This window comes from Ursus arctos, unplaced genomic scaffold (genome assembly GCF_023065955.2).
Source record: "Ursus arctos isolate Adak ecotype North America unplaced genomic scaffold, UrsArc2.0 scaffold_22, whole genome shotgun sequence".
NCBI classification, from domain to species: domain Eukaryota; kingdom Metazoa; phylum Chordata; class Mammalia; order Carnivora; family Ursidae; genus Ursus; species Ursus arctos.
In genome coordinates this window covers 27,776,486-27,800,801 of record NW_026622897.1, presented here as the reverse complement: position 1 = coordinate 27,800,801, position 24,316 = coordinate 27,776,486, and the positions used below count along the sequence as shown (strand labels likewise).

General features: G+C 55.4%; 1 protein-coding gene across 1 annotated transcript in view; it reads left to right on the top strand.

Moving 5' to 3' along the window:
* Positions 1 to 2,482: 2,482 nt before the first annotated feature.
* The window catches only part of IGSF9B (immunoglobulin superfamily member 9B), a 47,277-nt gene continuing 25,443 nt past the window's right edge, over positions 2,483 to 24,316 (top strand). The window contains exons 1-7 of the mRNA XM_026505919.4: positions 2,483 to 2,765; positions 13,723 to 13,920; positions 15,709 to 15,855; positions 21,082 to 21,233; positions 21,507 to 21,624; positions 22,997 to 23,138; positions 23,458 to 23,603. Of these exons, the coding sequence (XP_026361704.4) occupies positions 2,702 to 2,765; positions 13,723 to 13,920; positions 15,709 to 15,855; positions 21,082 to 21,233; positions 21,507 to 21,624; positions 22,997 to 23,138; positions 23,458 to 23,603 (967 nt within the window). The 5' untranslated portion in view covers positions 2,483 to 2,701. The remainder of the gene's footprint in view (positions 2,766 to 13,722; positions 13,921 to 15,708; positions 15,856 to 21,081; positions 21,234 to 21,506; positions 21,625 to 22,996; positions 23,139 to 23,457; positions 23,604 to 24,316) is intronic.

Here is a 24,316-nt window from a genome sequence, read left to right as displayed (position 1 = left end):
TTCTCTCTGCCTTCACTTTCTTGTTCCACTTCATCTCCAGTAGTCTTATTCAGAAGAAGTTTAGTCTTGGGGTGTCTGGGCGGCTCAGTTGGTTCAGCATCCGACTCTTGGTTTCAGCTCAGGTCATGATACCGTGGTTGTGGGATAGAGTCCCATGTCCGGCTTTGTGCTCAGTTCAGAGTCTGCTTCAGATTCTTTCTCCCTCTCCTCTGCCCCTCCCTGCTTGTGCGCTCTCTCTCTCTCAAATGAATCAATAAAATCTTTTAAAAAATAAAAAAAAGAAGAAACGTAGTCTCTTTTTTAGATAGTTCCTTTGTACGCCTTCCCAACTCAACTTGTGCTTTTAAGCTCTTTAGGTTTTTCTTTTTCCTGCTGCCAACCTGACAGACAGTTTTAATTCCCTAGCAGAAACCACCACACTGAGTAGGACAAAGTAGATGGCCAAGCAGATACAATCAAGATGGATGGTGAGAGCGGCTCCATCCTTTTCCTTAATTCTTCAGGTCACTGGAAGAATGTTTTCCTGAGCACAGATGCTTCCCACTCCTCTGCCTTCTTTATGGAACTGGGGCTAGCCCTTGGTAATCCAGCATTTCTCTCTACACCAGTTAGTTGCTTAGAGGTTTTGGAAGGGAAAGAATTCTGTTATCGCTGCTTCTGCAAATGGATCCCTGTAAGGCTTTACAGCCCTAGAACCCTGGGAAAGTAGGTGTATGTGTGTTTACGTATATGTCGAGGGTGAAGTTGTCATTCTTGGGCATGCTAGCTGGAAATTAGCCCATCAGTGGGGGCTGAGAGCTTGTAATCCACTTCATATTCCCAAGAAAGTCATCAAGGCAGACAAAGAGAGACTAAAGCAAAGGCTCATGGAGAGATGTCCTCAGTGTTACGCTCTTGAGTGTGTTTGCACGACTGGAGGGGGTGGGTAGGGTAGGATGTTCTGGTTCTCCAGGTTACGTCCAGATGCTAAAACTTTACCAGTGGGTCTGCTGCTCTGCTGGGGGGGGGGGGGGTCCCAGTTTTCTACCTCCTGGCTGGCTGTGAGCTGAAAGGGCTCAGGTTTCAGGGAAGGCTGTCCCTCCAGCAGTAAGGGGCAGTTTTGATGCATGTTGTGTGTGGATGTGTTTTCCCAGAAGCAAGTCTCCTTCTTGTTCTTTTAGGAGCTTCATGTCCTAGAGCCAGTGCTTTGTGGCCAATGAGTGCTTTGAGAGGGTGAAATTCCTGAACTCTTCTTTGCTGCCCCTGTGTCTTCCTTCCTTGGCCCATAGCCCATCCTAGGGAACTGTGCCACTCTCACATTGTTTTCGCTCCTTGAAAGAACAAACATCTTCACTGCAGCCTCAGAACACTGGTGTGAGGTGATTGTTTATAGTAGATGTTTCCATGACACTCATTTATTTCTTCTGCAGATACAACTGTGTTGGGGGAGGGGATGAGAGGTTAGAGTAGAGAGACTGAGAAATATGGAGACCTTCCAGTTGCCTCATCTATCTTCCTCTGTAGGAATAAGTCCATCTGGCCTTTTCCCTGGGTCCCTCTGTCCTAAACCCCGAAACTATTCCACATCTCCATCTTGGCTTCCTGATGCCGAGATGCAGCTAGGTTCCCAGATAGGTGGGAAGGGGAGGAATTTTGTGCATGAAGAGGCAGGCTTTTTTAAAAGAAGGGGGAAAAAAACTTTTATTGCTCAAAGTAGAGATTTAGTAATGATGAGCAACGATGACCTGCACTGGGGGTGGCAGCATGTGTGTGTGTGCGCGTGTTCCTGAGGAGGGGGTCTCTGACACTCCCTCAGCTGAGCCAATGACTCATTCTAAATTGGAGCGACTTTTGGAGGTCATTTTAGTCATCCCCCTGCCGTCAGGCCGGATGGAGTTTGACTTAACAGCATCACGTTTGGGTGGAAGGGGATGCATTGCTGAGGGAAGAATGTCGGTGTATGGAAAGGAGTGGGGGAGGGTATCGTATGACCTCTTTGAAAAGATCTCCAGCGAAGGACGTTCCCTAGCTTTCCCAAGCTGCCCGTTCCTGGGTTTCCCCATCCCTGAATCAGCATCGTTCTCCAGGGAACAGCTTTTTGCTGGTTGAAAACCGGATGTTGGGTTTCCTGGGTGGGCGGGGGCGCCGTCCCCTCGGACCTGTCCAGGGTAATTGAGATTCCCGGGGTCCCGTTAGCAAGCCCGAGAAGCTACCATTCCCTTCACCAGAAACTTGCCATGCAGTGTGAGCAGAGAACAGTACAGAGCAAAGACGCTACAACGCCTTCTCCCTGGCAATGCGCATGATTCTGCGGCTCTGTGCTCGCCACACTTCAACGCACCTTGAAATGGGCTCGCCTCCTTCGCACCGCGACGAACAGACAATCGAGCCAATCGGCCCCCAGGCCTGAGAGCAGTGTCCAATGGGCGGCTGGCGGGGGCGGTCCCGGAGGCCCGGCCCGGCTAGGCTTCACCGTGAAGCTGGCTGCGCTCTGCCTGGGCTAGTAGTGCAGGTGCCGCTGCGCCGGGGGCCGGGGAGGCTGCGCGCCGAGCCGAGCGGAGCCGGGGAGGGATGGAGAGCGGGCCGCCCGGGCTGCAGGAGCACCGGCGCGGGGCGTAGGCTGGCGCGAGCGGGCGTGAGCAGGCGCTCGGGCGCGAGAAGTGTGAGGGCGCAGGAGCACTTTGCGATAGGATGAGGCTCTTGGCTGGCGCGCGGTAGTACTATGATTTGGTATGTGGCCACTTTGATAGCAAGTGTGATCAGCACCCGAGGTCTTGCGGCTCAAGGTGAGTTGAAGTGCAGCGCCCCTCCTCTGGCCCTCCCCGGCGCTTTCAGCCCCTTCATCCCCGTTTCGGGCTCCTCGGCTCGGCCGAGTGCTGCGCCTTTCCGCGGGCGAGGCTCCAGTTCCAACGAGGCGCGCTCCGGAGCACTGCCGGGAAGGGCTGGGGGCCGCGGGCCGGAGGGGCCGGGCGGAAAGGGGCGCGAGTCCATGGGCTGCCGGGCACTCGGGAAAAGATCTTGGGATCCGGGTCTACTTCGTCCGCCTTCGGCCCCGAGGCTTCATACCAGCGTGCCGAGACAGGTGCTCTTTGCCGGAGCAGCCGCCTCTTCTAGCGTTGGGGAGTCGGCGGCTTTCCTAACTCTGGCTGCCGGGGAGTTTGCGGGTCTTTGGGCAGGCTGCAGCACGCTCGAGCCCCGCGCAGCGCCACCGCTCCGCAGACGAGCCCTTGCAGGGAGGCGCGACCCAGAGCCTTGGGACTCTTGGCACCCACAGCTCCTAAAGGGACAGGTTTTTCGGCCCTGCGGGCGCCCCCCGCTCCAGCTCACACCCCTTCTGATCACACATTCTGGCGGCTGAGGGTCGGATCCCCCTCGCGGTGCAGGAGGCGCACGGAGCCCGGAGAGAGGAGAAGAGCTGGTTAAGCGCTTGAGTCCCTGCGCCGGCTCCGAGGAGTGTCCGCTTATGCCTAGCCCTGCCAGGTGCCCGCTCCTGTCTTAGCCGCACCTGGGCCCCGGCCAGGCAAAAGTTCCCTGGGAGCGGGCCGCAGCCGGGCCGACCCCACGCCGCCCCCCTCCGCTGTGAGGCAGAACTGGCTGGGGGTGAGGGCGGCGGGGTGGGGGTCCCCTCTGCTGCATCTCCAAGCGGAGGGAGGTTTTTCTTTTTCTGATTTTCTCCGTCTGAGCTGGGGGTGAGACGAGGGAAGCCAGCGAGTTGGGTGATGCGTGCGTGAGCGCGCGCGCTTTTGCTTTGGAGACGGGCAAAGCGACCTACAAGCCTCTGGGTGGCACCCCAGGCTCTCGGCCCTTGTATGGAAGTAGGAGCGGAGCCTGGAGGGTGCTAGGACTCTGAGCTCACTGTTTTCAGCACGCAGACACAACCCAGCTGCGGGCAAGTTCACAAAGCCTCCGGGAGGAGAGGAGAGCTGGGAGAGAACCTGTCGGGGGGTGGAAGTCAGCTGGGAGGACCCGGCGAAGAGAGAACCCGCTCCCAGCCGCGCTAGGGCAGAGGGGGTCGTAGCGAGGCGCCTTTTACAGCCAGGGTCCTCTACTTGTCTGGGGGTGTGTAGGGGGAGAGGGGAGTGATTTGAGAAAGTTTCTAGAATGGACTGTCTTCCAAGCTATTTGAAGAAGGGAGTGAGTCTGAAAACGGAACCAGAGGAAGGCGAAGGAAGGGTGATTTTGTTAAATGATATGTTGACTTGGGTGGTTTAAAAACTCCATTTGTCAGGTGGGAAAACTGAGGCCAGGGAGACTCAGAAGCTTACGGAATGGGGGTGGGTATGAGGTGGGTCGAGTTGTGTGTGCGAATCTGTCCTTAACCTTAGCCTCCTCCTTTCCCATATATTCTTGTAGTCTTCCAATGCCCTCGTCCTCCTCCCCTCCAGTTTTTGGTACGTTCCTGCTATGGGACTGTCGCTGAAAGCACAAAAGGAGCTGCTGGGATCTTTGAATAAAAAAGAGACACTGAAAGGAGGCTCTGAAATAGTCTCCACCCTGAGAAGTCAGGGTGAGGGGAATGGACTTTGTGCAAATTTAAATACAGAATAAAGGCAAATGGGTTTATATTGCAGCAACACACAGAATGGCCAGACAGAAGGAAGGACTTCCCAACATTGAAGGTTGTTGGGCATGAAGGTTATACGCTCTTTCTGGGTGTGGAGAGGTCCTTCTATCTGGGATGGCTTGACATGCACCCTTGAACCTGCCACCCCTATTGGTTTTGGGGTCCTTTTAGCTCGAAAAGACTATTTGTATGTTAGTTAAGGACCTAGGTATGGGTCAAATGATCTGGTTTCAAATCCTGGCTCTGCCACTTGCTGGCCCTGACACTTGCTGGCCCTTTGACCTTGGACAAGTTGCTTAACCTTTTAAATGTCATTTGCCTCAATGGCAAATAGGATTAACAGTATGAGCTTGTAGGGTTTTTGGTGAACATCAGTGCTGTAAAGAAGTGAATATAGTAATATAATGTAGTATAATTGGGAGCCCTGGAAATGTCTTAAGGGAAGCTCAGAAGGCTGCCTCTGTCAGGAACTAAGTACCCTTTCGCAGGCTGACCTTGTCTGGGGAGAACCTCTTGTTCCTCTGAATCCCAGGGAGGTATGCAGAGGGCGTGCAGACCTCAGGACTGCTTGGAAATCCTTTGAAAGATCTGCAGAACTGGGAGTTTTGTCAGTGGCCAGAGGCTTGTGGGAAGGATGCAGGGAACCCAGGAGGCAAACGGGTCATAGCATCACAGCCTGGGGGCGGGGGGCGGGCTGTGTGGCAGGTGTTTACTCACATGGGAGTAACCAGCCACTGTTCAAATTCTGGCTCTGTGTGAGACCTCAGCTGTTCTCTGACTGGCAGAGGTGACTTCTGGGGAGATTCCCTCGAGGTAGGGACTTGGAGATACCACTTTTAGGGTTTGGCTGAGGCAGAGGTTGCTCTAGCAGAGGGGTAAAAGGGAATGGGCCCTTAGGCAGTGTCGGGTTGGGCAGAGTTAGAATGGGCTCCCCTTTTGCCTTTGATCATGTGTGTCTGAATGGTGATTAAGGTCAGTAGAGAGGTTGGGGAGGGTACGGAGAAGATACGTATCTGGAGTCTGGGAGCTGGTGATTGGAGACTCAGCATCCCAGACGGAGCAAGCTTGGGGGAGGACTGTGGGCCATGCCATAGAGGAGAAGTCTGGGCCTTTATTCCCAAGGCTGCCTCCTCCTGTCCACCGCAAATTCTGTGGCTGGATTATCCCTGACTGCAGTGTCCCCAAACCAAGAGGGGTTCTGACTCAGATCCCACTGGTAGAGTGCCCTCTCCTCTTTGCCTGGCCTTACTCTCCCTTCTTCCCTTTGCGGATGAAGATGGGAGGGGGAGGTGTAGACCAGGAGGCTTCTAGCAAGACCGCATGGACAGTCCATCAGCAAGGAAGGACTGCTCAGCAAGGGGCCAAGTGGTATGTGTGTGCATGTGTGCCTGTGTGTGTGTGTCCCTAGCACACATGCCAGAGGCCGGGGTGTGTCTGGCAGCATGCGTCCTGGAAGAAGCTGAGGACGGGATGTGTTGGAAAGGGCATGGCAGGGGGGCAGTGGGAAGAGTCAGCTTTCAGTTCCTGGCTTGAGGCCCTACATGCGCCAGACTTGGAGTAGGCAGGTCCCAGAGCCGGGTGGTTTCGTGTTTGTGGCTCTGAGACAGAACGCTGGGATCTGGTTACCCAAGGAGCAGAGGCTGCCTCGCTGGGGAGATGCTGAAACTCAGCATCTCTCTGCTCCTCCCTCTTTCCTGGATCCTGGCACTGCTGTCCTGGTGCCTGCATTTTCTCTCCCCTCTGCCCACCCCAGCCAGGGTGCGGCTCTCAGAGCTTGGCCTGCTGCTCTCTTCTCCCCTGGTCCTGCTTGCTGCTTGCTCTTCTCTCCCAGCCTTCCGGTGTGCTGGGGGTGGGGGGTGGGGGGGTGGTTTGAGGTCTGGGTGATAGAAGGGGCTGGGCCCGAGATTTAAGACACTTCTCTTCCTCTTGGAAGTCTCCTCCCTCCCCAGACGCATCCTGTGACCTTCTCAGGCTGGGGCCCAGGGTCTCAGGGGGCAGTTTTCTTCTGTCTGCTGCCTAGGATGGGTTAAGCAGCTTGTGAGAAGAGTGGATCTGAATTATGAAAAGAGCTGTAATTGGTGTGAGCTGTCTGCAGATGTGTGCACGTGCCCGTATAGGTGTGTGTGTTTGCACGTGTGTGTGTACACATGCCTGTGCTTGTATGTGTGTGCACACACTTGTGTGTTGGCATGCACATGTATAGAATGCAGCAGGACAGGGGGACAGCTAGGCTCCAGGCACGGCGTGGGGAGTCAGTCCTCTCCGAGTGCTGTGTTTGTCAGTGAGACGACACTCAGAGCAGGCACCTTACTTTCTTCATCCCCCTGCTCTGCCCCTGAGTCTAGGCAGCCCAGAAGTTTTTGAAGTTGGAGGCTCAGCCCAAGGGCTGGATTGAAAGATACCTAAGGTCCCTGAGAGGAAGCCTAAATGGGCAGGGAGGGGGCACAAACCCAGGCGGAGCTCCAGGGGACACAGAAAATGGGCCTGTCTTGCTACAGTGGGCTCTGGCATCAGTTCCCTGTTAACCCAGTGCGCTCTAGAGTAGAGACGGGCTGGGTCCCTGGGGAGATGGGAGAGGGTGCTAGGGCTGCAGGGGCAGCTTGTAGCCTGGCCCCCTCAGGGGCACTGCCCACGGGTGCCAGCTCAGTCTGCCCGAGGCAGCTGACCTATTTTTCTTAGGAATCTTCCTGCTTTTCTGTTCTCTCTTGCGTGAATAAGCAGGAGACTGGTGAGCAGAGACAGGGCCTCCGTGAAGGTTTTGGAGAACAATTCCATGTGAGCCAAAGCTTTGAGGGAGGTGCCAGCCAGCCTAACTGTCCTTCTGAGAAGAGAGGGGACTGGGACAGTCCCCGCAGCCTGTCATCGCATCCCTAGTGCCCTTCCTTCCCTCCTGGTCACAGTCACCCCCCGAGAAGGTCTGTGGCAGATAGCTTGCACACTGGCTCGCCTTCACAAATTGCGCGAGGTGAGCCACTGTCCTCATTTTCTGGCTTCCGAGTAGGGAATGCTGGCGCTTCACTGTGAGTAAATATGGGGCTTCGATTTCCTAACTTCCTTGTCTTACCCGAGGAGGGGAGGGTGGCCTGGTGCAGGCCGAGCCCACCATGCCCTCACCTGTCTGGGCCTGCCCGCCTGCCAGCTCTGAGTACACGCGTGCCCTTGGCCACGCGTGAGTGTGCAGGGTGCAGGCCTCCACCATGTGGGGGGGTGGGGGTGGGGTGTGGCTTCGCCTTTCTGCTGAGGAGCCATTAAATAGCAGAGCGGAGGTTGAATTACTGACTGCTTCCTGTCAGTGGCTCATGGGGAAAAGGCTCTTGGAAATACAATCTAGCTGAGAGCAAATTAAGGTTGCTAATAGCATCGCTGCCTCGTGGGCTGCCGAGGGGAGCCCAGCCAAGAGGGTTAGGAAGGAGAGGCACCCACAGGAGAAAGGAGGCCTGCAGTTCCTGCCCCTCCCTCCCCAGTGCCTTGCTGTTTGGAAGATGGGAAGCTTTCCCGGCTAGGGCCTGTCTGGGCTCCCCTGACCTCTGACTTCCCACCCTGAGAGGTTTGATGGGGAGTGGGGGCTGGAAGGGCTGTGAGGATTCTGATAGGGAGACCATGGAAGGTGGGGACTTTGCTGAGAACCTGCCTAGGCTGGGTGTGGGGGCCCTTGCTGGAGGCAGAATGATGGCCAGATGACCGCTAGCCCACCTGCCTTCTGGAAGGAACAAGGACATGACCAGATGTTTTGGTCCTGTGTCCATCTTACACTTGTAGAGTGTTCTTTGGTCTGGGCGATAGGGAGTCTGTCCTCTGCCTTCCTCAGGCCATCCCTCTGGGTGTATACTGCTGTGGGAGGCTCCCTGGGAGCCCGAGTCCCCGGCTTCCTGGAATCTCCTGGAGCCTCCTAGCTGGTTGGGGAGGAGTGATTGGGGGACTATTGGGGGCTGTGCCTTTTTTGGACTCAGCAGGGATTATTTTTAGGCTGGCAGATGGAGGTGGCGGTGGCTGTCGCTGGTATTATTAGACAACAGGCCTGTGGTTTGGGAGTCTGGTGCCCAGAGGAGGAGGGGGCGGGGGACGACAAGGAGGAGCTGGAGGAGGAGGAGGAGGAGGAGGAGGAGGAGGAGGAGGAGAGGGGGGAGAGCAAGAACAGGAGGCTCCCGTAAGGACTTATAAATGCTGGAGGCTGGTGCTCATGCCGTGGTTTTCCCTCACCACAGCCGCTAGCAGACTAGCCGGGGCTGCAGACTGATGCCGAGCCCAGAGCCAGTCAGAGACACCAGCCGCCTTTGCAGCAGGTGCACCGTGTCTTCCTTCTCCGGTTGAGGACTGCAGGGGCCTGGCCCTTGGAACCTGAGCAGAGGGCACCGTAGGGAGGGACTGCCCCTGGACTCAGGGAAGAAAGGGGCGGGGCGCTGTGTCTGGGCTGTGGTGCAGGAGAGGCCTTAGTGCCTGGGCCTGTGGTCCGGCAGGATGGTGCCCATGAGTGTGGGCAAAAGGAGGCATGGCAGCTGGAGCCTGACTCCCCCACCTGTCCCTGAGTGACTGTGTGGAGCCAGGTAGCCTCCCAGTTTGCTCATTTGTGAAAACGAGCCGGTAGTATTTCTGTCAGGTGGGCATTGGGAGCATTAAGGGACATTTGTGTTACACGCCTGCCCGGCCCAGAGCCTGGCATGTGATAAGTATTTAGAAGAGGTTAGGTTTCCTGACAGCCAAAGCTCTCCCTGCTCTGGCTCTTAGGCCTCAGGCATTTGGAGTGTTTGTCATTCTCAGGTACCCTTCTTCCTCCAGCCCTGCCCTGGAGGAAGAGCCCCAGGCCGTGAGTGTCGGCACAGGGGCTGTGCCAGGGCCTGGCTCCTCATGGTTCTGTGCCCACAAGGGAGCCAATGGCAGCCTGGATTTGGCTGCCCACCAGGCACCACCTGGCATAGAGAGCAGAGGATTTGTACCCTATGGGCTTCCAAAGGTCAGCCAGACAGCAGGGGCTACCTTGTCCTCCTTTGCTCTCCTGCTTTCTCTTCCCTATCCCGGTAAAACAACTCCAGAGTGGGCTGGGCAGAGCCCCAAAATGCAGATTCGCTCTGCTCTGGGGACTGCTGTTTCCTGCCTCCTCTAAAACGGGTATGTGGAATCCAGGGCACCTCAGGCCTCCTACCGCCCTCACCCCTGCAGATGCCAGTTTGCCCTTTGAGGGTGCAGCCTCAGCTCTTGGGGCTGCTGTACGCCTCTTTGGTGGGGAAGGGGCCTGGGGGTGTCACCCCCTCTTGCAGCTCCTCCTCACCCAGGTCACTATCCGTCCTTCCCCTCCCCTCCCTCCCTCCATCTCTTCCTCCCTCCTTCTTGCTCCCTTCGGAACCGGTGGACAGTTGCTCCAGTCAGCCCTGCTGGGGAGAAGCCCACTCGCTTCCCGAAGGAATCGCCTGCATTCTGTCCCCCTCCTGGTTCTGGGGTCCTTTGAAGACCTGTGTCTCTGTGTCCCCTGTGCCCCAGAGTTCTCTCTCCTGCCCTGGGCTGGGCTCTGCCTGTGTCAGGTTTGCACTGTGCCATCCCTTCCTCTGTCTCCTTCCTGGTTTCTTGAGTCTCTTTCACTCTTCGATTTGGGTTTGGTGTCGTTCTAGGTTAGAGTTTCTCTCTCTCTCCTCCATCAAACCCCTCTTCCCTTTTTACTGCCAGCTTGTTTACTTTTTCTCTCTTGCTTTGAGCTTTTCTGGGGAAAGTGTTTTATTAGACATATTTTGGCTCGGAAAGGATCAGGCTTAGGAAGAAGTGCTTGTAGGTGATGAGTGAGAGTGCTATGTGTGTGTGTGTTTAGGAGTTGAGGAAGCTGATAAATATTTTAGGGTTCAGGGATGCCTGGGTGGCTCTGTCAGTGAAGCGTCTGCCTTCAGCTCTGGTCATTTTCCCGGGTCCTGGGATCGAGCCCCTCTCCCTCTGCTGCTTCTCCTGCTTGTGCTCTCGCTTTTGCTCTTTCTTTCTCTCTCAAATAAATACAGTCTTAAAAAAAATATTTTAGGGTTCAGAAAACCAGGAGGGTTGGACCGAGTGCAGAGGCTGGGGCAGGGGCTCCCACCCCTCTGCTTTCTTCTTGGGAAACACCATCTCTTTGTGCTTGCTTAGAATCTTTGGGATGCTTATCTCATGGAGTCCCCTCTCCTGCCGCTTGTCCTTGGTCGCAAGGGGCCTTACGCAGAGAGGAGGGGTGGGGCTGACTGGCTCCTGGGCTGGCCTTGGGTTGGGTGCTCAGTCCTGAGCCCAGGGGCTGGCTAGGGGGTGGGGGTGGAAACCTGGAGCCAGCGCGGTGCTGGGGGAGGTGTGAAAGAGGCTGCCTCATTGCCATGCGGTGAGAATGAGGCAGCGTGGAGCGGTAGGCACTGTGGGGATCCATTGCAGAGCCGCCCCACCTCCTGGCCTTGCCCCCCAGAGCCCGCAAGCCCGGTCAGTCGCTGGGGAGCTACAGAGCCAAGCTTCACTGCTAAAAGTGGGCAACCGCCTGCTCAGCAGTGCTGGCCGTTTTCTCAGAGCCCCTTCCTCTTGCCTTTGGCTTTAGGGCTAAAGCCCTGGGAAGGAGCCCCCTTCGTGGACTGCCTCTGTCCCCCACACCTGGTAACCAGGCCCTGGAATAGGTCCTTCCTCTTCCCCTAGGCTCCTGTGTTTCCTCTTTTCACCTCCTGGAAAGTCTGTGTGACAGACACTCACATATACTTGCACACGGCCGCATACACACATCTACATGCTCACACACACGCATTCCGCCGTGCACACACTCATCCCCGTCCTTTTCCTGAGAGCCACACATATGCACACATGCACATACACACTCCTACATCCTTTTGCCAAGAGCTACTCTCATGCACATAGACTCTCACATGCAAACACACATTGTTGCCCCTGCTCGCTCATGGTGCCCGCTGTTTGCCCATTCCTTCTGGGTCCAGGATCAGCCTTTGTGCTTCTGGAGGCTGAGAGGCAGCCTCTGTCCCTCTCTAGGTGCCCCTGGGGTTGTGGGGGAGGGGCCTGATGCAGCTGAGCCCTCTCCTTGCTTTCCCTGAGGGGTTGGAATTCAAACCTAGCCTGAAGCAAGGTTGGGGGTGGGGGGATTGGGAAACCTGCTGGGGCCTCAGGCAGGTGAGTGCAACACTCTGCTCTGCTCCAAAAATACTCTGTGATCTTAGCTCTTTCTCTAGAAAACAGTGATGTCACCAGCAGCCAATCAGCTTCTAGAAGAGCTTGCCTCCTCCTCCTTCCGCAACTTAGGGAGGAGAGGGAGAGGGGGATGGGGAGGGAGAGAAGGAGAGACACAGAGATGAACAGACAATATGTAGTCAGACATGGAGAGAGATACAAACACAGAAACGTAAGCACACAGAGGTCCCTCCACACAGAAAAGCAGGCAAAACCCTTTCCCGGTGCATAGGCGAGAGGAAATCCACATATTTCCCCCAACACACACACACACACACACACACACACACACACACACACACACACTGATAGAGACATGAAAACTGAGAAAGACCGACAAGTAGAAGCATTCACATAGAGTGGGAGCTAAAGAGGAAAAGACAGAGAGACGGAGCAGCACAGAAAGACATGGAGAAGGAGTAGGAGAGAGACTTCTGTCTCAGAGCCAGAGAGACAGAGGAAGAGTCAGAGAGACAGACCCATAGAAGGAGCCAGAGACGCAGAGACGTATAGGAAAGACAGAGAGGAGAGAAGGAGACGGGCAGGAGCACACAGGGGTCAGAGATGCAGTAAGAGGCAGAGGCAGAGGCACCACAACAGATAGGCAGACAGACAGATGGACAGAGGGACAGACGGACAGGCAGATGCCGTTCTTCTGGGCGTCCTTTCTGTGGTGGGAGGGCCCATCAGCTCTTGGCTTTGCGCCTCTGGTAGAGCAGCTGCTGTCCTTGGTGCTGCCTGGAGGGGCCCAGCAGGGACTGGGAAAGGAGGCGAGTTTGGATGGTGAGAGCTGTGGTCTAGTCCGGAGTTGTGTTGGGTAGTGTGAGGGAAGGCAGGAGGGAGAGGCTTCTCCAGGCTGTCCCTTTCACTGGGAAACAAGCTGGACAAGGTGACTTTGTGGTCACGGAGTCCTCGTGTGGGAGGGAGCAGTTTCAGGCTCAAGGTGGGGGTGGCATGCCTCCTGTAGGGCTCAGGAGTAGGCTGCCAGGTGAGAGAAGCTATGCCTGGGTTAACCTGTCCTTTGTGTCCTCCAGCTTGGGGGTGGGGGTGGGTCTGTCTCCACTTTGCCCTCCTGATGCCAAGAGGATAGGTGCACCCTATCCAGCTGTATGTGTTATCATCTGCCAAAGGTGGATGATATCCCCTTAGCTGGCTGAGCTTAGCTGTCCCAGGGGCCCCGCTCTGTCCCCACCATCCTGCTTTCCTAATGGTGATGCCTGGGGTTTGGAAATTGGAGGGCTGGAGGCCCCTCCTGCTCCCCTCTCTGCAGCAGGTGCAGTGGGGCAAGGGAGGAGGGGCCTGGAGAGGCCAGTCAGGCCTGTGGGGTTTTCCCTCTGGTGTTGCCATGAGCAGCCTCTGCTCAGCTTGTTAGGGATTCCCCTGCTCCTGTATGGAGTACTCTTGTTTTGTGCTGCGAACATCAGGCTGAGCTGGGGGTGGGGCGTAGGAGGAGGCTGGCTCTGCGGCTCCTACCAGGCTCTGGTGGGAAGCATCCTGCACAGGAAGAGATTCCATATTTATACTCCCGGCTACAGCAGGCCCCTGTAGCCCAGACTGCGGGTCTCCATAGCGAGGCTGAGGCCCCTCCACTTTCTCAGTAGCCAAACCCCTTAGAACTGTTGGGGGGGGGTGCAGTGGGGGAGGACATGGTCATGGCTGTGCTCTTTGGGATTAGGGAGGGAAGGTTTGGCTTGCAGGACTGGAAAGAACTGCTTCCCTTTCTTCTTCCCCCCTTCCTCCCCATCTCAGGTTCATGGATACATGGGGCCCCCAGGGCTGTGGGAGGTATGAGCAGGGAGGGGGAGAAGGGGGTTCAGGGTGCATTTGGGACCCTCTGGGGAGTGACTGAGCTCCTTTTCAGGAGGAGGGCTGGGGTGGGCAGCTGGCCTTGGGGAGGGGGTGGGAGATGGAGGTCCTTGGACATGGATGGACAGGGGGCTGCCTCTTGGGCTGCTGGGGCAGGATGTCCTTGTCACCGCCCTTTGTGCATCCCAACTTTGCTGACCCACTAGCTGCCCACGGCCTGCGAGAGGAGCCCGAGTTTGTGACCGCAAGAGCCGGTGAGAGCGTGGTCCTGCGATGCGACGTGATTCATCCGGTGACAGGACAGCCCCCGCCCTATGTCGTGGAGTGGTTCAAGTTTGGGGTGCCCATCCCTATCTTCATCAAGTTTGGCTACTATCCACCCCATGTGGACCCTGAGTATGCAGGTAAGGTCTGGGCTACAGCCCCCCCCACGCCCCATTTCCTCTCCTGGTTTTGGCATGGCTGGCCCTCTTCTCTCTCAGTGGTCATGGTCACTGTTCCTCCTGCCTTTCTCTCTGTTGCTGCTTATATTTTTCTGACTGGTCTGTTATCTGCTCTCTATAGTCTCTGCCTCTTTCCTCCATCCTTTGGACTTTGGTAGGTTTTAATTAAGTGATGGGGAGGAGAGGTACGAGGTGACGCAGGCACAAGGCATCACAGCACAGCTAGGGACGTGCAGGGGCAGAGGCAGGAGTAAGGACAGGCAAGCCTAGAGAGCCCACCGTGTAGGACAGCAGGGCTGCGCTGAAGGGCTGCTCTGTGCAGGAAGCAGCTGAGTCAGAGCCCTGCTGCCCTCGGCTGGGCTGGCTGGCGGCAGCTGTGGAGTCTGCTCTGTCTGCCTGGGCCCACTCCTTCCCTCTGGCTCTGAAGTTGGGGCCTCATCCCATCCCTGAGTGGAAGCAAACATCTGGGGCTAGTTCATGCCGCGGCAGTGGGCACCTGTTTCCTCCTCCTCTGCCGCTGCGGCCTCCCTCCTCCGGGCCCCCTGGCTGTCTTGCTCTGCAGTTGCTCCTGCCAGCAGGGGCCTCGTCGTGAGTCACTGCCAGTGCCTGCCCGCCAGCCTGCCAAGGAGGAGAGCGTGCGGCGTGTGCATGCATGAGTGTGAGCGTGTGTGTGTGCACGAGTGCGCGTGTGTGCTGGGGTTTTAAAGGAAGACAGGAAGCTGGCAGACCTTGCTTTTATCTTCACTTCTGGCTCCTGAGGTCTGCAGTGCATTTCTCCCAGAAATCTTCCATTTCTCTGTCTCTCCCTCTTGGGCCTACCCCTCCCTCTCTTTTTGGCTGTTGTTGGTTTTACATTCTGGTTTTTAGGCAGATTGCCAGTGTTGAGATAAGGATGAAAACAGAAGGTGGTGACATTGGGGTGAGGGGTGGGCTGAGGTCGTGGGTGAAGGAAGGGTGGGCCCCGAGGGCTACTCCTCATCCCCGACTCCCAGTCGGCTTGGCTCCTGCTGCGTCTCGTACCTTCTCATCACCGTGAGTGAGATGAAGATGGCCTCCTAATGGGGAAGAGGACGGAGTTAAGGAGGGTAGCTGGGGGGCCTTTGCTCTGCTTGCCAGCCCTAGCCTCATTCTTGGGCTTATGGGCCCTGGTGTCTCAGGTCCTGGGGGCAGTGGGCTCTGGATAGATGAGCAGTCACTGGCATGGGCAGTAGGACTGGGAGGGGACCCCACCACTCTGGTCCCTGTGTGCCCTCTCTCTGCTTTACCGTAGGGAAGCCAGGCAGAGAGGTGCTGGGGGTGGGGACCCGGGTGGGAAAGGGATGTCACTTAGCCTGAATTGAGGTTCTGGGGCCTGCTCTTGAGTCCCCTACCTCACCCTCTTCTGTTTGCACCTTTCCTTCCTCCCTCCCTTCCTCCCACTCTCTTTCTTCAACTCTGCATCCCCCATGCCTTTCCTTTGTCCCAAGAGATCTGCAAAAGAACAGGAGTATTCCGAGGGACTGAAGTTCTTCCCAGTGCCAAACCCAGAGTTACAGTTGCAGGTGGGTGGGGCCAGCCGAGGCTGGGAGAATGGCTCCATGGCTAGGCCCTTTGCCACCTGCTGCCTGGAGTTGGTGCCAGCTGTTATTTTGGGGCCCTGCCATGGGAAATAGTCTGAAGGTTACAATGGGTCCTCTGCCTTTGCCGAGTGTTGTGCTGTTAGCCTCACCCTGACGGCCTCCTGGGCTTTTGTCCACTCTCTTCCTGCAGGCCGGGCAAGTCTTCACGATAAAGCATCCCTGCGGCTGGAGCAGGTCCGCTCTGAGGACCAGGGCTGGTACGAGTGCAAAGTGCTCATGCTGGACCAGCAGTATGACACCTTTCACAATGGCAGTTGGGTCCATCTTACCATCAACGGTGCGTATGGGCCTCATTCCTGGGGTGGGTGAGGAGTGACCTGGAAGGTTATACTCCGAGGACGTCCTTTAGGGGAACCCTCTTTCCTGATTGTACCCTATGCCTGCTCTGAATCTCTTCTGCAAAGAGGAGTCAGCAGGGCTGGGCCCCATTGAGTTAGCCATTCCCACCTCCTGCTCCCCCTCGGTGGTCTCCCTAGAGCCTCTGGGGTCAGTGGAGGTGCCTGGGAGGAGCCGCTCCCCAGGCATGAGGTGGAGTTTGCTGTGGGTGTTGGCGTCAGAGTTCCTTAGAGGGAGGTCGGAATCTGGTTCTTGAAACCAGGAAGGTTTAGGCTCTGTGGAAGCCAGATTGGTAACTGCTGGCACCATTTCTCAGCCTTGGGAAGACCGTGCTAGCCCGGGAAATGCCTTCCCACTCTAGTGGGATTCCTGGAGTCCCACCAGGACAGTTTTCCTTTTTAGGTTAAGATTTTGGTTCCTTGTTAAATATGTTCATTTGAGTGACATGCAGTGAGGGTCTGTTATGTGCCTCGCCTGCACCAGGTGATGGGAAAACAATGGTGACAAAGCCCAGACACAGTCCCTGCTCGTACTGGGTTTACTGTCCAAGGAAATGTAAGAATCCAGTGAAGAGTAACCATTTTAATGGCTATCAGGTGTTTAGAGCTCACATGCAGTGAATTGTGCTGTGTGTTGATGCTTTTTAAGTGTTTGCAGCGGCCCCAGGTGAGCTGGCCCGGTTCCCAATGCTGGTGTAGGCTTGGGCCTGGCTCTGAGGCTGTGACCGCACCAGGCACTGGGCCTTCTGCGTGTCCCCAGATGGAGAGTCTCTCTTGTGTCCCTGGGAGTCCTTACTTGGGAGGAGATACTCAGGAGGAGCCAGGAGAAGCTGGAACCGCGGAGAAAAATCTGGAGAAGTGGCATATATGCTTTCGATGTGCCACAGACAGCTTGGGTCCTTATGGTTTTGATGTCTGTGACTATAGATGCTGTGGGTGGGAGAGAGAAATTGATGCTGTTCCTGGCTCGGAAGCTTCTGATGGTAACGATCTGCTCTGAAGGATGGCTCTGTCTGCCCTGCCTCGTGGGGTTGGGTCAGTCCTCCCACGGGGGTCAGGCCGTGCTCCATGGCTTGACAACCTCTCCAGGGTCCTAGAGGAACACACTGTTTTAGCCAGGGCACTGGTCTCTTAGCCACTGCGGTCCTAGAACAGTGTTGGTCCAGGCTGCCTGACCCATTCGATGTAGTTGGCTCTTGTCAGTCTGTCCCAAGAGACTGATTGGAGGCTTATTTTAAGTCTTGGGTGGGCTGTCCCCACCACACAGCAAGCTTTTGAGTCACCTCCTTTTGATGCCAGCTGTTGTGTGTGCCGAGAATGAAAACTCATCTTAATATTAGCCCAAGCAAAACATAATTAGGAAGGTAAATCGGCTGCTAAAAGCTTCACTGACTGAACACTGAGCCAAGAGTCCCCACGTTGCTTTCTGTCTCTCTTACGCCCTTTGGAAGCTGGGCTGAAATCTCGACCCCCTTCTCCTTTCCTGTCATCCTGGCTGTGTCCATTCAGTGACCTGAGACATCGGGTGCTCAGTAGGCATTCACATGACAGGAAAGTAGAATTTAGTTGAGAATTGTGTGTTCTGTAACGTCCCTATGTGCGTGAGTGGGACTTGATACTTTGAGAATTCCTAATTGCTTAGAGTGGAATGAGCATGGGACGAGACCCTGAGAAGGTTTGGTTTATTTCGCGAACCCACTGCATTCATTCATGAATCCGAGAGCTGTAGGATCCCAGGTAAGTCTCTGAGCGTCAGCTTCCAGTGCCTGTTTGCAGAGGTGTTGTGAGGATCAGATGGAATGCTGTGTGAGAGAGTGTCTTGCACAGTGTCTGGAACGTTAATTACATGTGGGTCAGCTGCTGGCCATCCTCTTTCTCAAGAGAGAAAAAAGACGAAATCAGATGAGTGCGTGGTGGCAGGGAGACAGTGACACAGGAAGGTCCTCAGACTGGAAAATGTGGAGGACTGTGGTAGTTTGAAAGTCCTTGTCGATTCACAACACATCTCGAATCCTGGCTTTTAGTGTTTACATGAGTAACCTGTATACCCTGGGCCTGGAGATCAGGCTGGAGTGCTCCTTGTAAATCTTGTAAATAAAGGGAAGTAACACACACACACACAGACACACACACACCCACACCCACACCTTGAATGTTTACTCTGTGGCAGGCTCTGGGGACACAGCAGTGGACCCAATCCAGACCTAGCTCTTAAGGAAACTTCCAGAGGCAGTAAGTCTAGGGACAATTGCAATATGGGTTTGGGAGAACAAAGGAGGGAGAGCTTCTCCGAGGGAATGACTCCTGTGCAGAGACCCGACTAGGGAGTTAGCCAGGTGCAGGGGTGGGAGGTGCGGAACAGTATTCCAGGCAGAGGGAACAGCATGCCCAGAAGCCCAGAGGAAGGAGAGTCAGTACATTCAGGGAGGGCGGGCAGGTTGTTCATAGGGAAGTGATGGGCAGAAAAGCTAAGAATGTTCCCCTCTCTGCCCCAGGCTTCAGAACCAGAGCTTACCATAGAATACTTTGCCCTTACCAAGGAGCCTACCTCTCAAATGGGGAGAACAAAGCAGATACCTTTCAAGGTGAGAGAGCTCTCTCCCTTTGTTCCCGCCCTCCCTTCACCCTGAGTTCTGAGTTCCTTCCAGCATAAATATTTCCATTATAGAAGGAAAGAGTCTAGAGTGCCAACATTCCATTGCTTCCAAACTAGAATGTTTAGTGTCAGGCATTTTCTGACAGAGATCACCTTTGGAAAATGAAAGGCCAATGAAAAATTAGAATTACAAATGGTCTCATTCTCCTTCTGTGTGTTCCTAAAGACCAGTTGGGTGGAAACAAACCCAATTATTCCTTTATCACATGTAAAAGACCCAAAAAGCCCAAGCCAAGTGTTGCTTTAGGTTGGTGAATTACTTGGAGGAGAGGCCAGCCTGTTTCTAACCTGCACTATTAATTACAGGGCACTTGTAAAAAAGAATTAAGCCTGGAAATGCAGCTGGCAAGCTAACACCTAATTCTGTAAATAATCGAGAGTCAAACCATTATTTTCCTGAAAACTCGAGATTGTTCAAAGGACTTTCCTGATTAGCACCTAAATAATAAAGTAATTATGTAATTAGTAATTAATTTGTCACTTGAGGACGTAATTTTATTTATTATCTTTTCTTTTAAGCTTGACACCAGAGGTAATGGAGGCTGTGGCTGTATTAACTGTATTTCAAGGGACAGGCTTGGCAAGAGGGGCTCTGTTGGAGATGAGCACACTTCCATTTCAGAAGCTGGGATTTCAGAAACCCCGTATAAGGATTTGGAATGGTTCTTGCCGTCATTTTTATTGAATTCGTTGTTGCATGAGGATTGACGTGCTTGAAGGTGTCCATTGTGTGTGTTTCGTGTGTGATGAAGTATGCTTCTTAATTCACTCAGGATTCACCCTCCCGGTGCCCCCCATGTGCCCACACTGAGCTAAGGGCGTTGGAAATGATTGAAGAGAGTGGTCTTGTCGTAATCTCGCTCCTAGGAAGTTTTGTGTGTTTGAATTCGTGTTGGTCTGTAGGTGTGTGTATGCGTGTATACTAAATTCGTCCGTCCATTCAACAGCTGTTGTGTGCTCTGTTGCATGCCAGGAACTGTGCGAAAAGCTGGGCATGCAGCGGGATTTACAGAAAAGATCTTCGTTCTCAGGGAGAGTCAGTGATCGTTACTTTAAAGAAAATAAAGTGGTCCAAGGAGGTAGAGAATGCTGGAAGTGCTGTCTCACATGGGTTGACCGCTTAAGGCTGAGACGACATTTTAGCAAAGTTTTGAAGGAACCAAAGTAGTGAGGTCTGGATACAGAGAAGACGGCAAATGCAAAGGCCCTGAGGTTGAACGTTCTTGGCACCTTTGAGGAAGCCAAAGACAGCCAGTGTGGCTAGAGCACCGTGAAGGGGGTCTGTGGTAGCAGACAAAGTTGGCACAGTGAGGGGCAGGCAGGACCAAATCTCAAAGCACTCTGATTTGGTTCTCAGGGCAGTGCTCTCTGGAGAGGTGCCACCCATCTCAGAGCTTCTCGTGGATGCCTCAGAGGTTTCCGGGGAGATGATAATGATAAGAGTAATGGCAAAATAACCAACATTTCACACATACTTACATTACAAGATCCCTTTGACAAACTTTATCTCACTCCTCATGTCAATCCTGGAGGGGGCCAGATTTAGGTAAAGGCCAGAGAGGATGAGTAACGTGCCCAGGGTTACCCAACAAGTGGCAGTCTAGCACTTTAACTTGGTCTTGACCTTTGGGTAACTTGCGATGAGCTAAAAATGTCCTGCCCCAGCCTGGCATTGTGAACTGAACTCCAGGGCCGATGTTCAGCAGCGGGGCCCCTCCTTGTCACTTCAAAAGCACTGACAGTCCTGTGGGTTAAGACTGACCCGATTGCCTCCGCAAGCAGCTCAGAATAACGAGGCGGAGTCTCTTAACAGCTGATGATCCAAACAGGATGGAATTTTAGTCAAAACTCCAATCAATGCAAGTCATGGTGCGGGGATAGCCTGGCATAATCAGAAGAGAATTGAGAAGGGAGTAGCCTGCAGAGTGGGCTGTCTTTCTGCCCAGACGCCAGAAAGGGAGGAAGGTGGATGATTTTCTTTGCAGAATCTGGAAGAGTAAGATTCCTTGTAACCATGGTCTGTGGTCTATGTTAGGCCTAGATGGAGCTCAGATAGCAGACGTCCCGGAAACGTGGGGCCTGGCTGGGCCGGGGTTAAGGAAATAGGCGTATCAGGGATGAGGTGAAAGACTGGGGGATGACGGAGCAGTCTGGAGCTGGTGGCAAGTATGTGCAGGCTGTGAGAGAGCTGTCTTGTTTATTGCTCTGTCCTTAGTACTGAGCATAGTGGCCTCCTTATAGATGCCCAGCAAACATTTGTTTTATTGGTAATTAGCCAAGTACAGTGGGAGAAGTTCAGAATTTGTACCCAGCCAGACTGACTTTGAATTTCAGGGCTCCCCTCCCGCTGTAAGACTCAGGCGCAGAGGATTTTACCTGTCTCCCCCTTCCTTTGTTTTCCCTAGCACCTCGCAGAGGTGCTGTGTGAACACAGCGGGCGTGGTGCCTGGCGTGGGTGGGCGCTGCACGCAGGGCCGCAGCCTGGCTAACCGCACCCTGGGTCTCTCTGCAGCTCCTCCCACCTTTACAGAAACACCCCCCCAGTACATCGAGGCCAAGGAGGGTGGCAGTGTTACCATGACCTGCACAGCTTTTGGGAACCCCAAGCCCATTGTCACCTGGCTCAAGGAGGGGACACTCCTAGGTGCTAGTGGGAAATACCAGGTAAGTGGGGTTCTCCGTTGGGACTGCGGCACTTCTTCTTCCTTGCTCACCTTCCTTTGCCTCCTCCCTTTCCACGGCCACCTCCCACTTCACATGACGGGTGACACTGTGCACAGCATGCAGCCTGGCTCGGGTCTGTTGGAGGGAGATGGAACATGAAACCCCTGGCTCCGTATCCCCCCCAGTGTATGAGCCCCAAGTCCCTCTCCGCCAAGGGATGGCATTGGTGGGGCCCCAGGGTGGGTGCTCAGCTCTCTCTCTTCTTGGCCCCAGGTGAGTGATGGCAGCCTGACGGTGACATCAGTCAGTAGGGAGGACAGAGGCGCCTACACCTGTCGTGCGTACAGCATCCAGGGAGAAGCTGTCCATACCACTCACCTGCTTGTCCAAGGTAAGGGCAGTTTCTCTCCTCTTCGTGCCCCCGACCTTTTGCAGGGATTCCCAGCCATCTGAGCTGCAGTGGGGTTTGCCTAGGGCACGGTTGGCACAGCTGCGGTGGCTGGAGGGATGGGCAGCCCACGAGGAGTGGGGTCGGGCCTCTCCTGAGTATTGTGTGGCTCACAGCCAGAGCTCCCATGGTGGCCTGCTGTGGCCATCACGTGGGTTGGTGGGACGTACCATGTTGAGTTTTGGGTTTCTCTCTCTGTCCAAATAGTGTCCTGCCGTGCCTCCATCTTCCCTGGGGGAGGGGACCTCTCTCAGGTTCCAGTGATGGCATCAATAAATAAAGATAGGAATTCAGTCCAAACCTCAGACATTTAAACAACACTGAGGGCATTTGGTAGAGCTGGGGTCTGCCTGGTCAGCACTGGGAAATGCCAGGCTGCCCTGCGTGGGGCCCCAGAGTGCCGCAAAGGGGGCAGCATCCGGGTGGCGGGGTCTCTGTGCTAAGCCCATCCACCCTGGTTGCCTCCCACCCACTGCCTGCTGGAGGAACAGTGAGGGCTGGGGGCGGCTGTCTGGGCTGCCAGGGCTGCTGAGACACATGTTCTTTCTGCCTCCTTCTGACGTGGACCGTTGAGTGGCAGCAGGGGCCAGAGGTCCCTCTGCAGCTTGGAGAAGAGCTGCCCTCTCAGAAGAGAGCCAGGTGACAGCTATGGCCTGTCCGGAAAGCCAGCGCCAGGGAGGGCTGGGATTTCGCCCCCTGTTGACTCTGCTTGCCCCCTGCCTCCTTGCCCCCAGTCTGCCCTCCTGACCTCTGGCTGATAAGCAGCAGAAGCCTCTTAACTCCAGAGGCCAGATCATTCCTTGCTCTGGATTGAAGAGAGTGGCCTTTGTCCCTCCTGCTTGTCCCCTGCTTGGGGTCTGCTGGAGAGAGGGATGGGCAGGAATGGGGGTGCGTGCGTGCGTGTGTGTGTATGTGTGTGTGTTTGTGTGTGTGTGTGTATGTGTTTGTGTGTGTGTGTGGCGGGTTAGATGGCCGTGTGTGCATGGAGGTGGGGTACAGGTATATGCCAAGAAGCATGTCTGCAGCGGGCTCCAGGGTCTGGGGCATCCCGTGACCACACCCCAGGACCTTTTGCATCTCTGGGACCTGTAAGGAGAGTAAGAACCTGAGCTCTGGCAGCAGCTAGAAGCATCTCTATGACAGCTGCCCAGGGTGTGCTGCTCCCTCTTGGGCCAGTGCTCCCCCGCCGTCAGCTCCCTCGCAGAGTTCTGGGCACCCCTTCCTGAGGCATCTCAGAGCTTCCTGGGAGGTGCCCTGAGCTGTCGCTCTCCCCTCCTGCACCGGGTAAGGTCATGTTTATTTCCTCTTTCCCCAGGGCCTCCCTTCATAGTCTCCCCTCCCGAGAACATCACTGTCAACATATCCCAGGATGCTCTGCTCACCTGCCGGGCAGAGGCGTATCCCGGCAACCTCACCTACACCTGGTATTGGCAGGATGAGAACGTCTACTTCCAGAAGTGAGCATGCTGCCCTGCCCTCTCAGGGGGGTCCCCAGCCACCAGGCCTCCCAGGGGAAAGGCCTTTGAGCAGGGGCTGCCCCAGGCTGCCCTTGGGCTCTGAGAGCTTGTGGAGGGGTGGTCCGGTCTGTGCCACGTGCAAGGCCAGTGTCTGCACAGAGCGGCCTTGAAAGGGGCCAGGAGCGTGAGGAAGTGCTGGGTCTCCTTGCCTCATTCACAGGGTGAGGGGACTCCTTGCTGCCTTGCTGTTCGGTGTCGCGGAAGACCCTCTTCCCTCCGTGCCAACCCCGCCCCTCCTTGTCTCCTTGTGTGTTTGCAGCGACCTGAAGTTGAGAGTGCGGATCCTGATTGATGGGACTCTGATCATCTTCCGGGTAAAGCCTGAGGATGCGGGGAAGTACACCTGCGTCCCTAGCAACAGCCTGGGCCGCTCCCCCTCTGCCTCAGCGTACTTAACTGTGCAGTGTGAGTAGGGGCGAGGCAGAGCTACGCATGGTAGGGGTTCCAGAGGAGGCAGGCCTCGTTAGCTGTGCCGGAGGCTGAAGGACAGCAAGAGAGCGAGGGCCATTTGAGGGCATGTGGGCAGAGGAATGGCAGGAAGCAGGGACGGCCCGACAGGAGGCCAAGACCTGGACTGGTCAGTTGAGGTGGAACTCACACTTGCTGGGCGCCTTCTGTGGGCCACACATCGCTACACGTGTTAGCTGACTCATTCCGTCAGCCAAGCTTACGTTGGAGTCAAGGACCTGCAGACCTTCTGAGCAGTTGTCCGTGCGTTGAATGCTAGCCAGCCCCTCTCTCTGGACCACGAACAAGATGCTGTCTGGTGCTTTTACTCCCTCAGGGATGTGAGGGAGGGTAGGTGACGCTGATGCCGGGTGAGAGTTCCTGCCCGCCCTACGCCTTCCCCCACTGCGGACGAGCGGGTGGGGCGAGGGGGACAGAGCCCCCTTCTGGGGTGACTTGATCTAGTTCTGCCAACGCTTGGCTCCCTGTTGGTTCTCCTTGCTCTTCTCTAGGGCTGCCAGAGATCCAAACGGATGAGCCGCTCCTCACGCCAGAACAATCGAGGGCTTTTGTGCAAGCACAATAATTCAGTTTGCTAATCTTGACTCCGTCAGCATAGTCAATGCTTTCCCACCCCCTGGCAAGCTGATCATTGTGAGAATGAGAGAGAA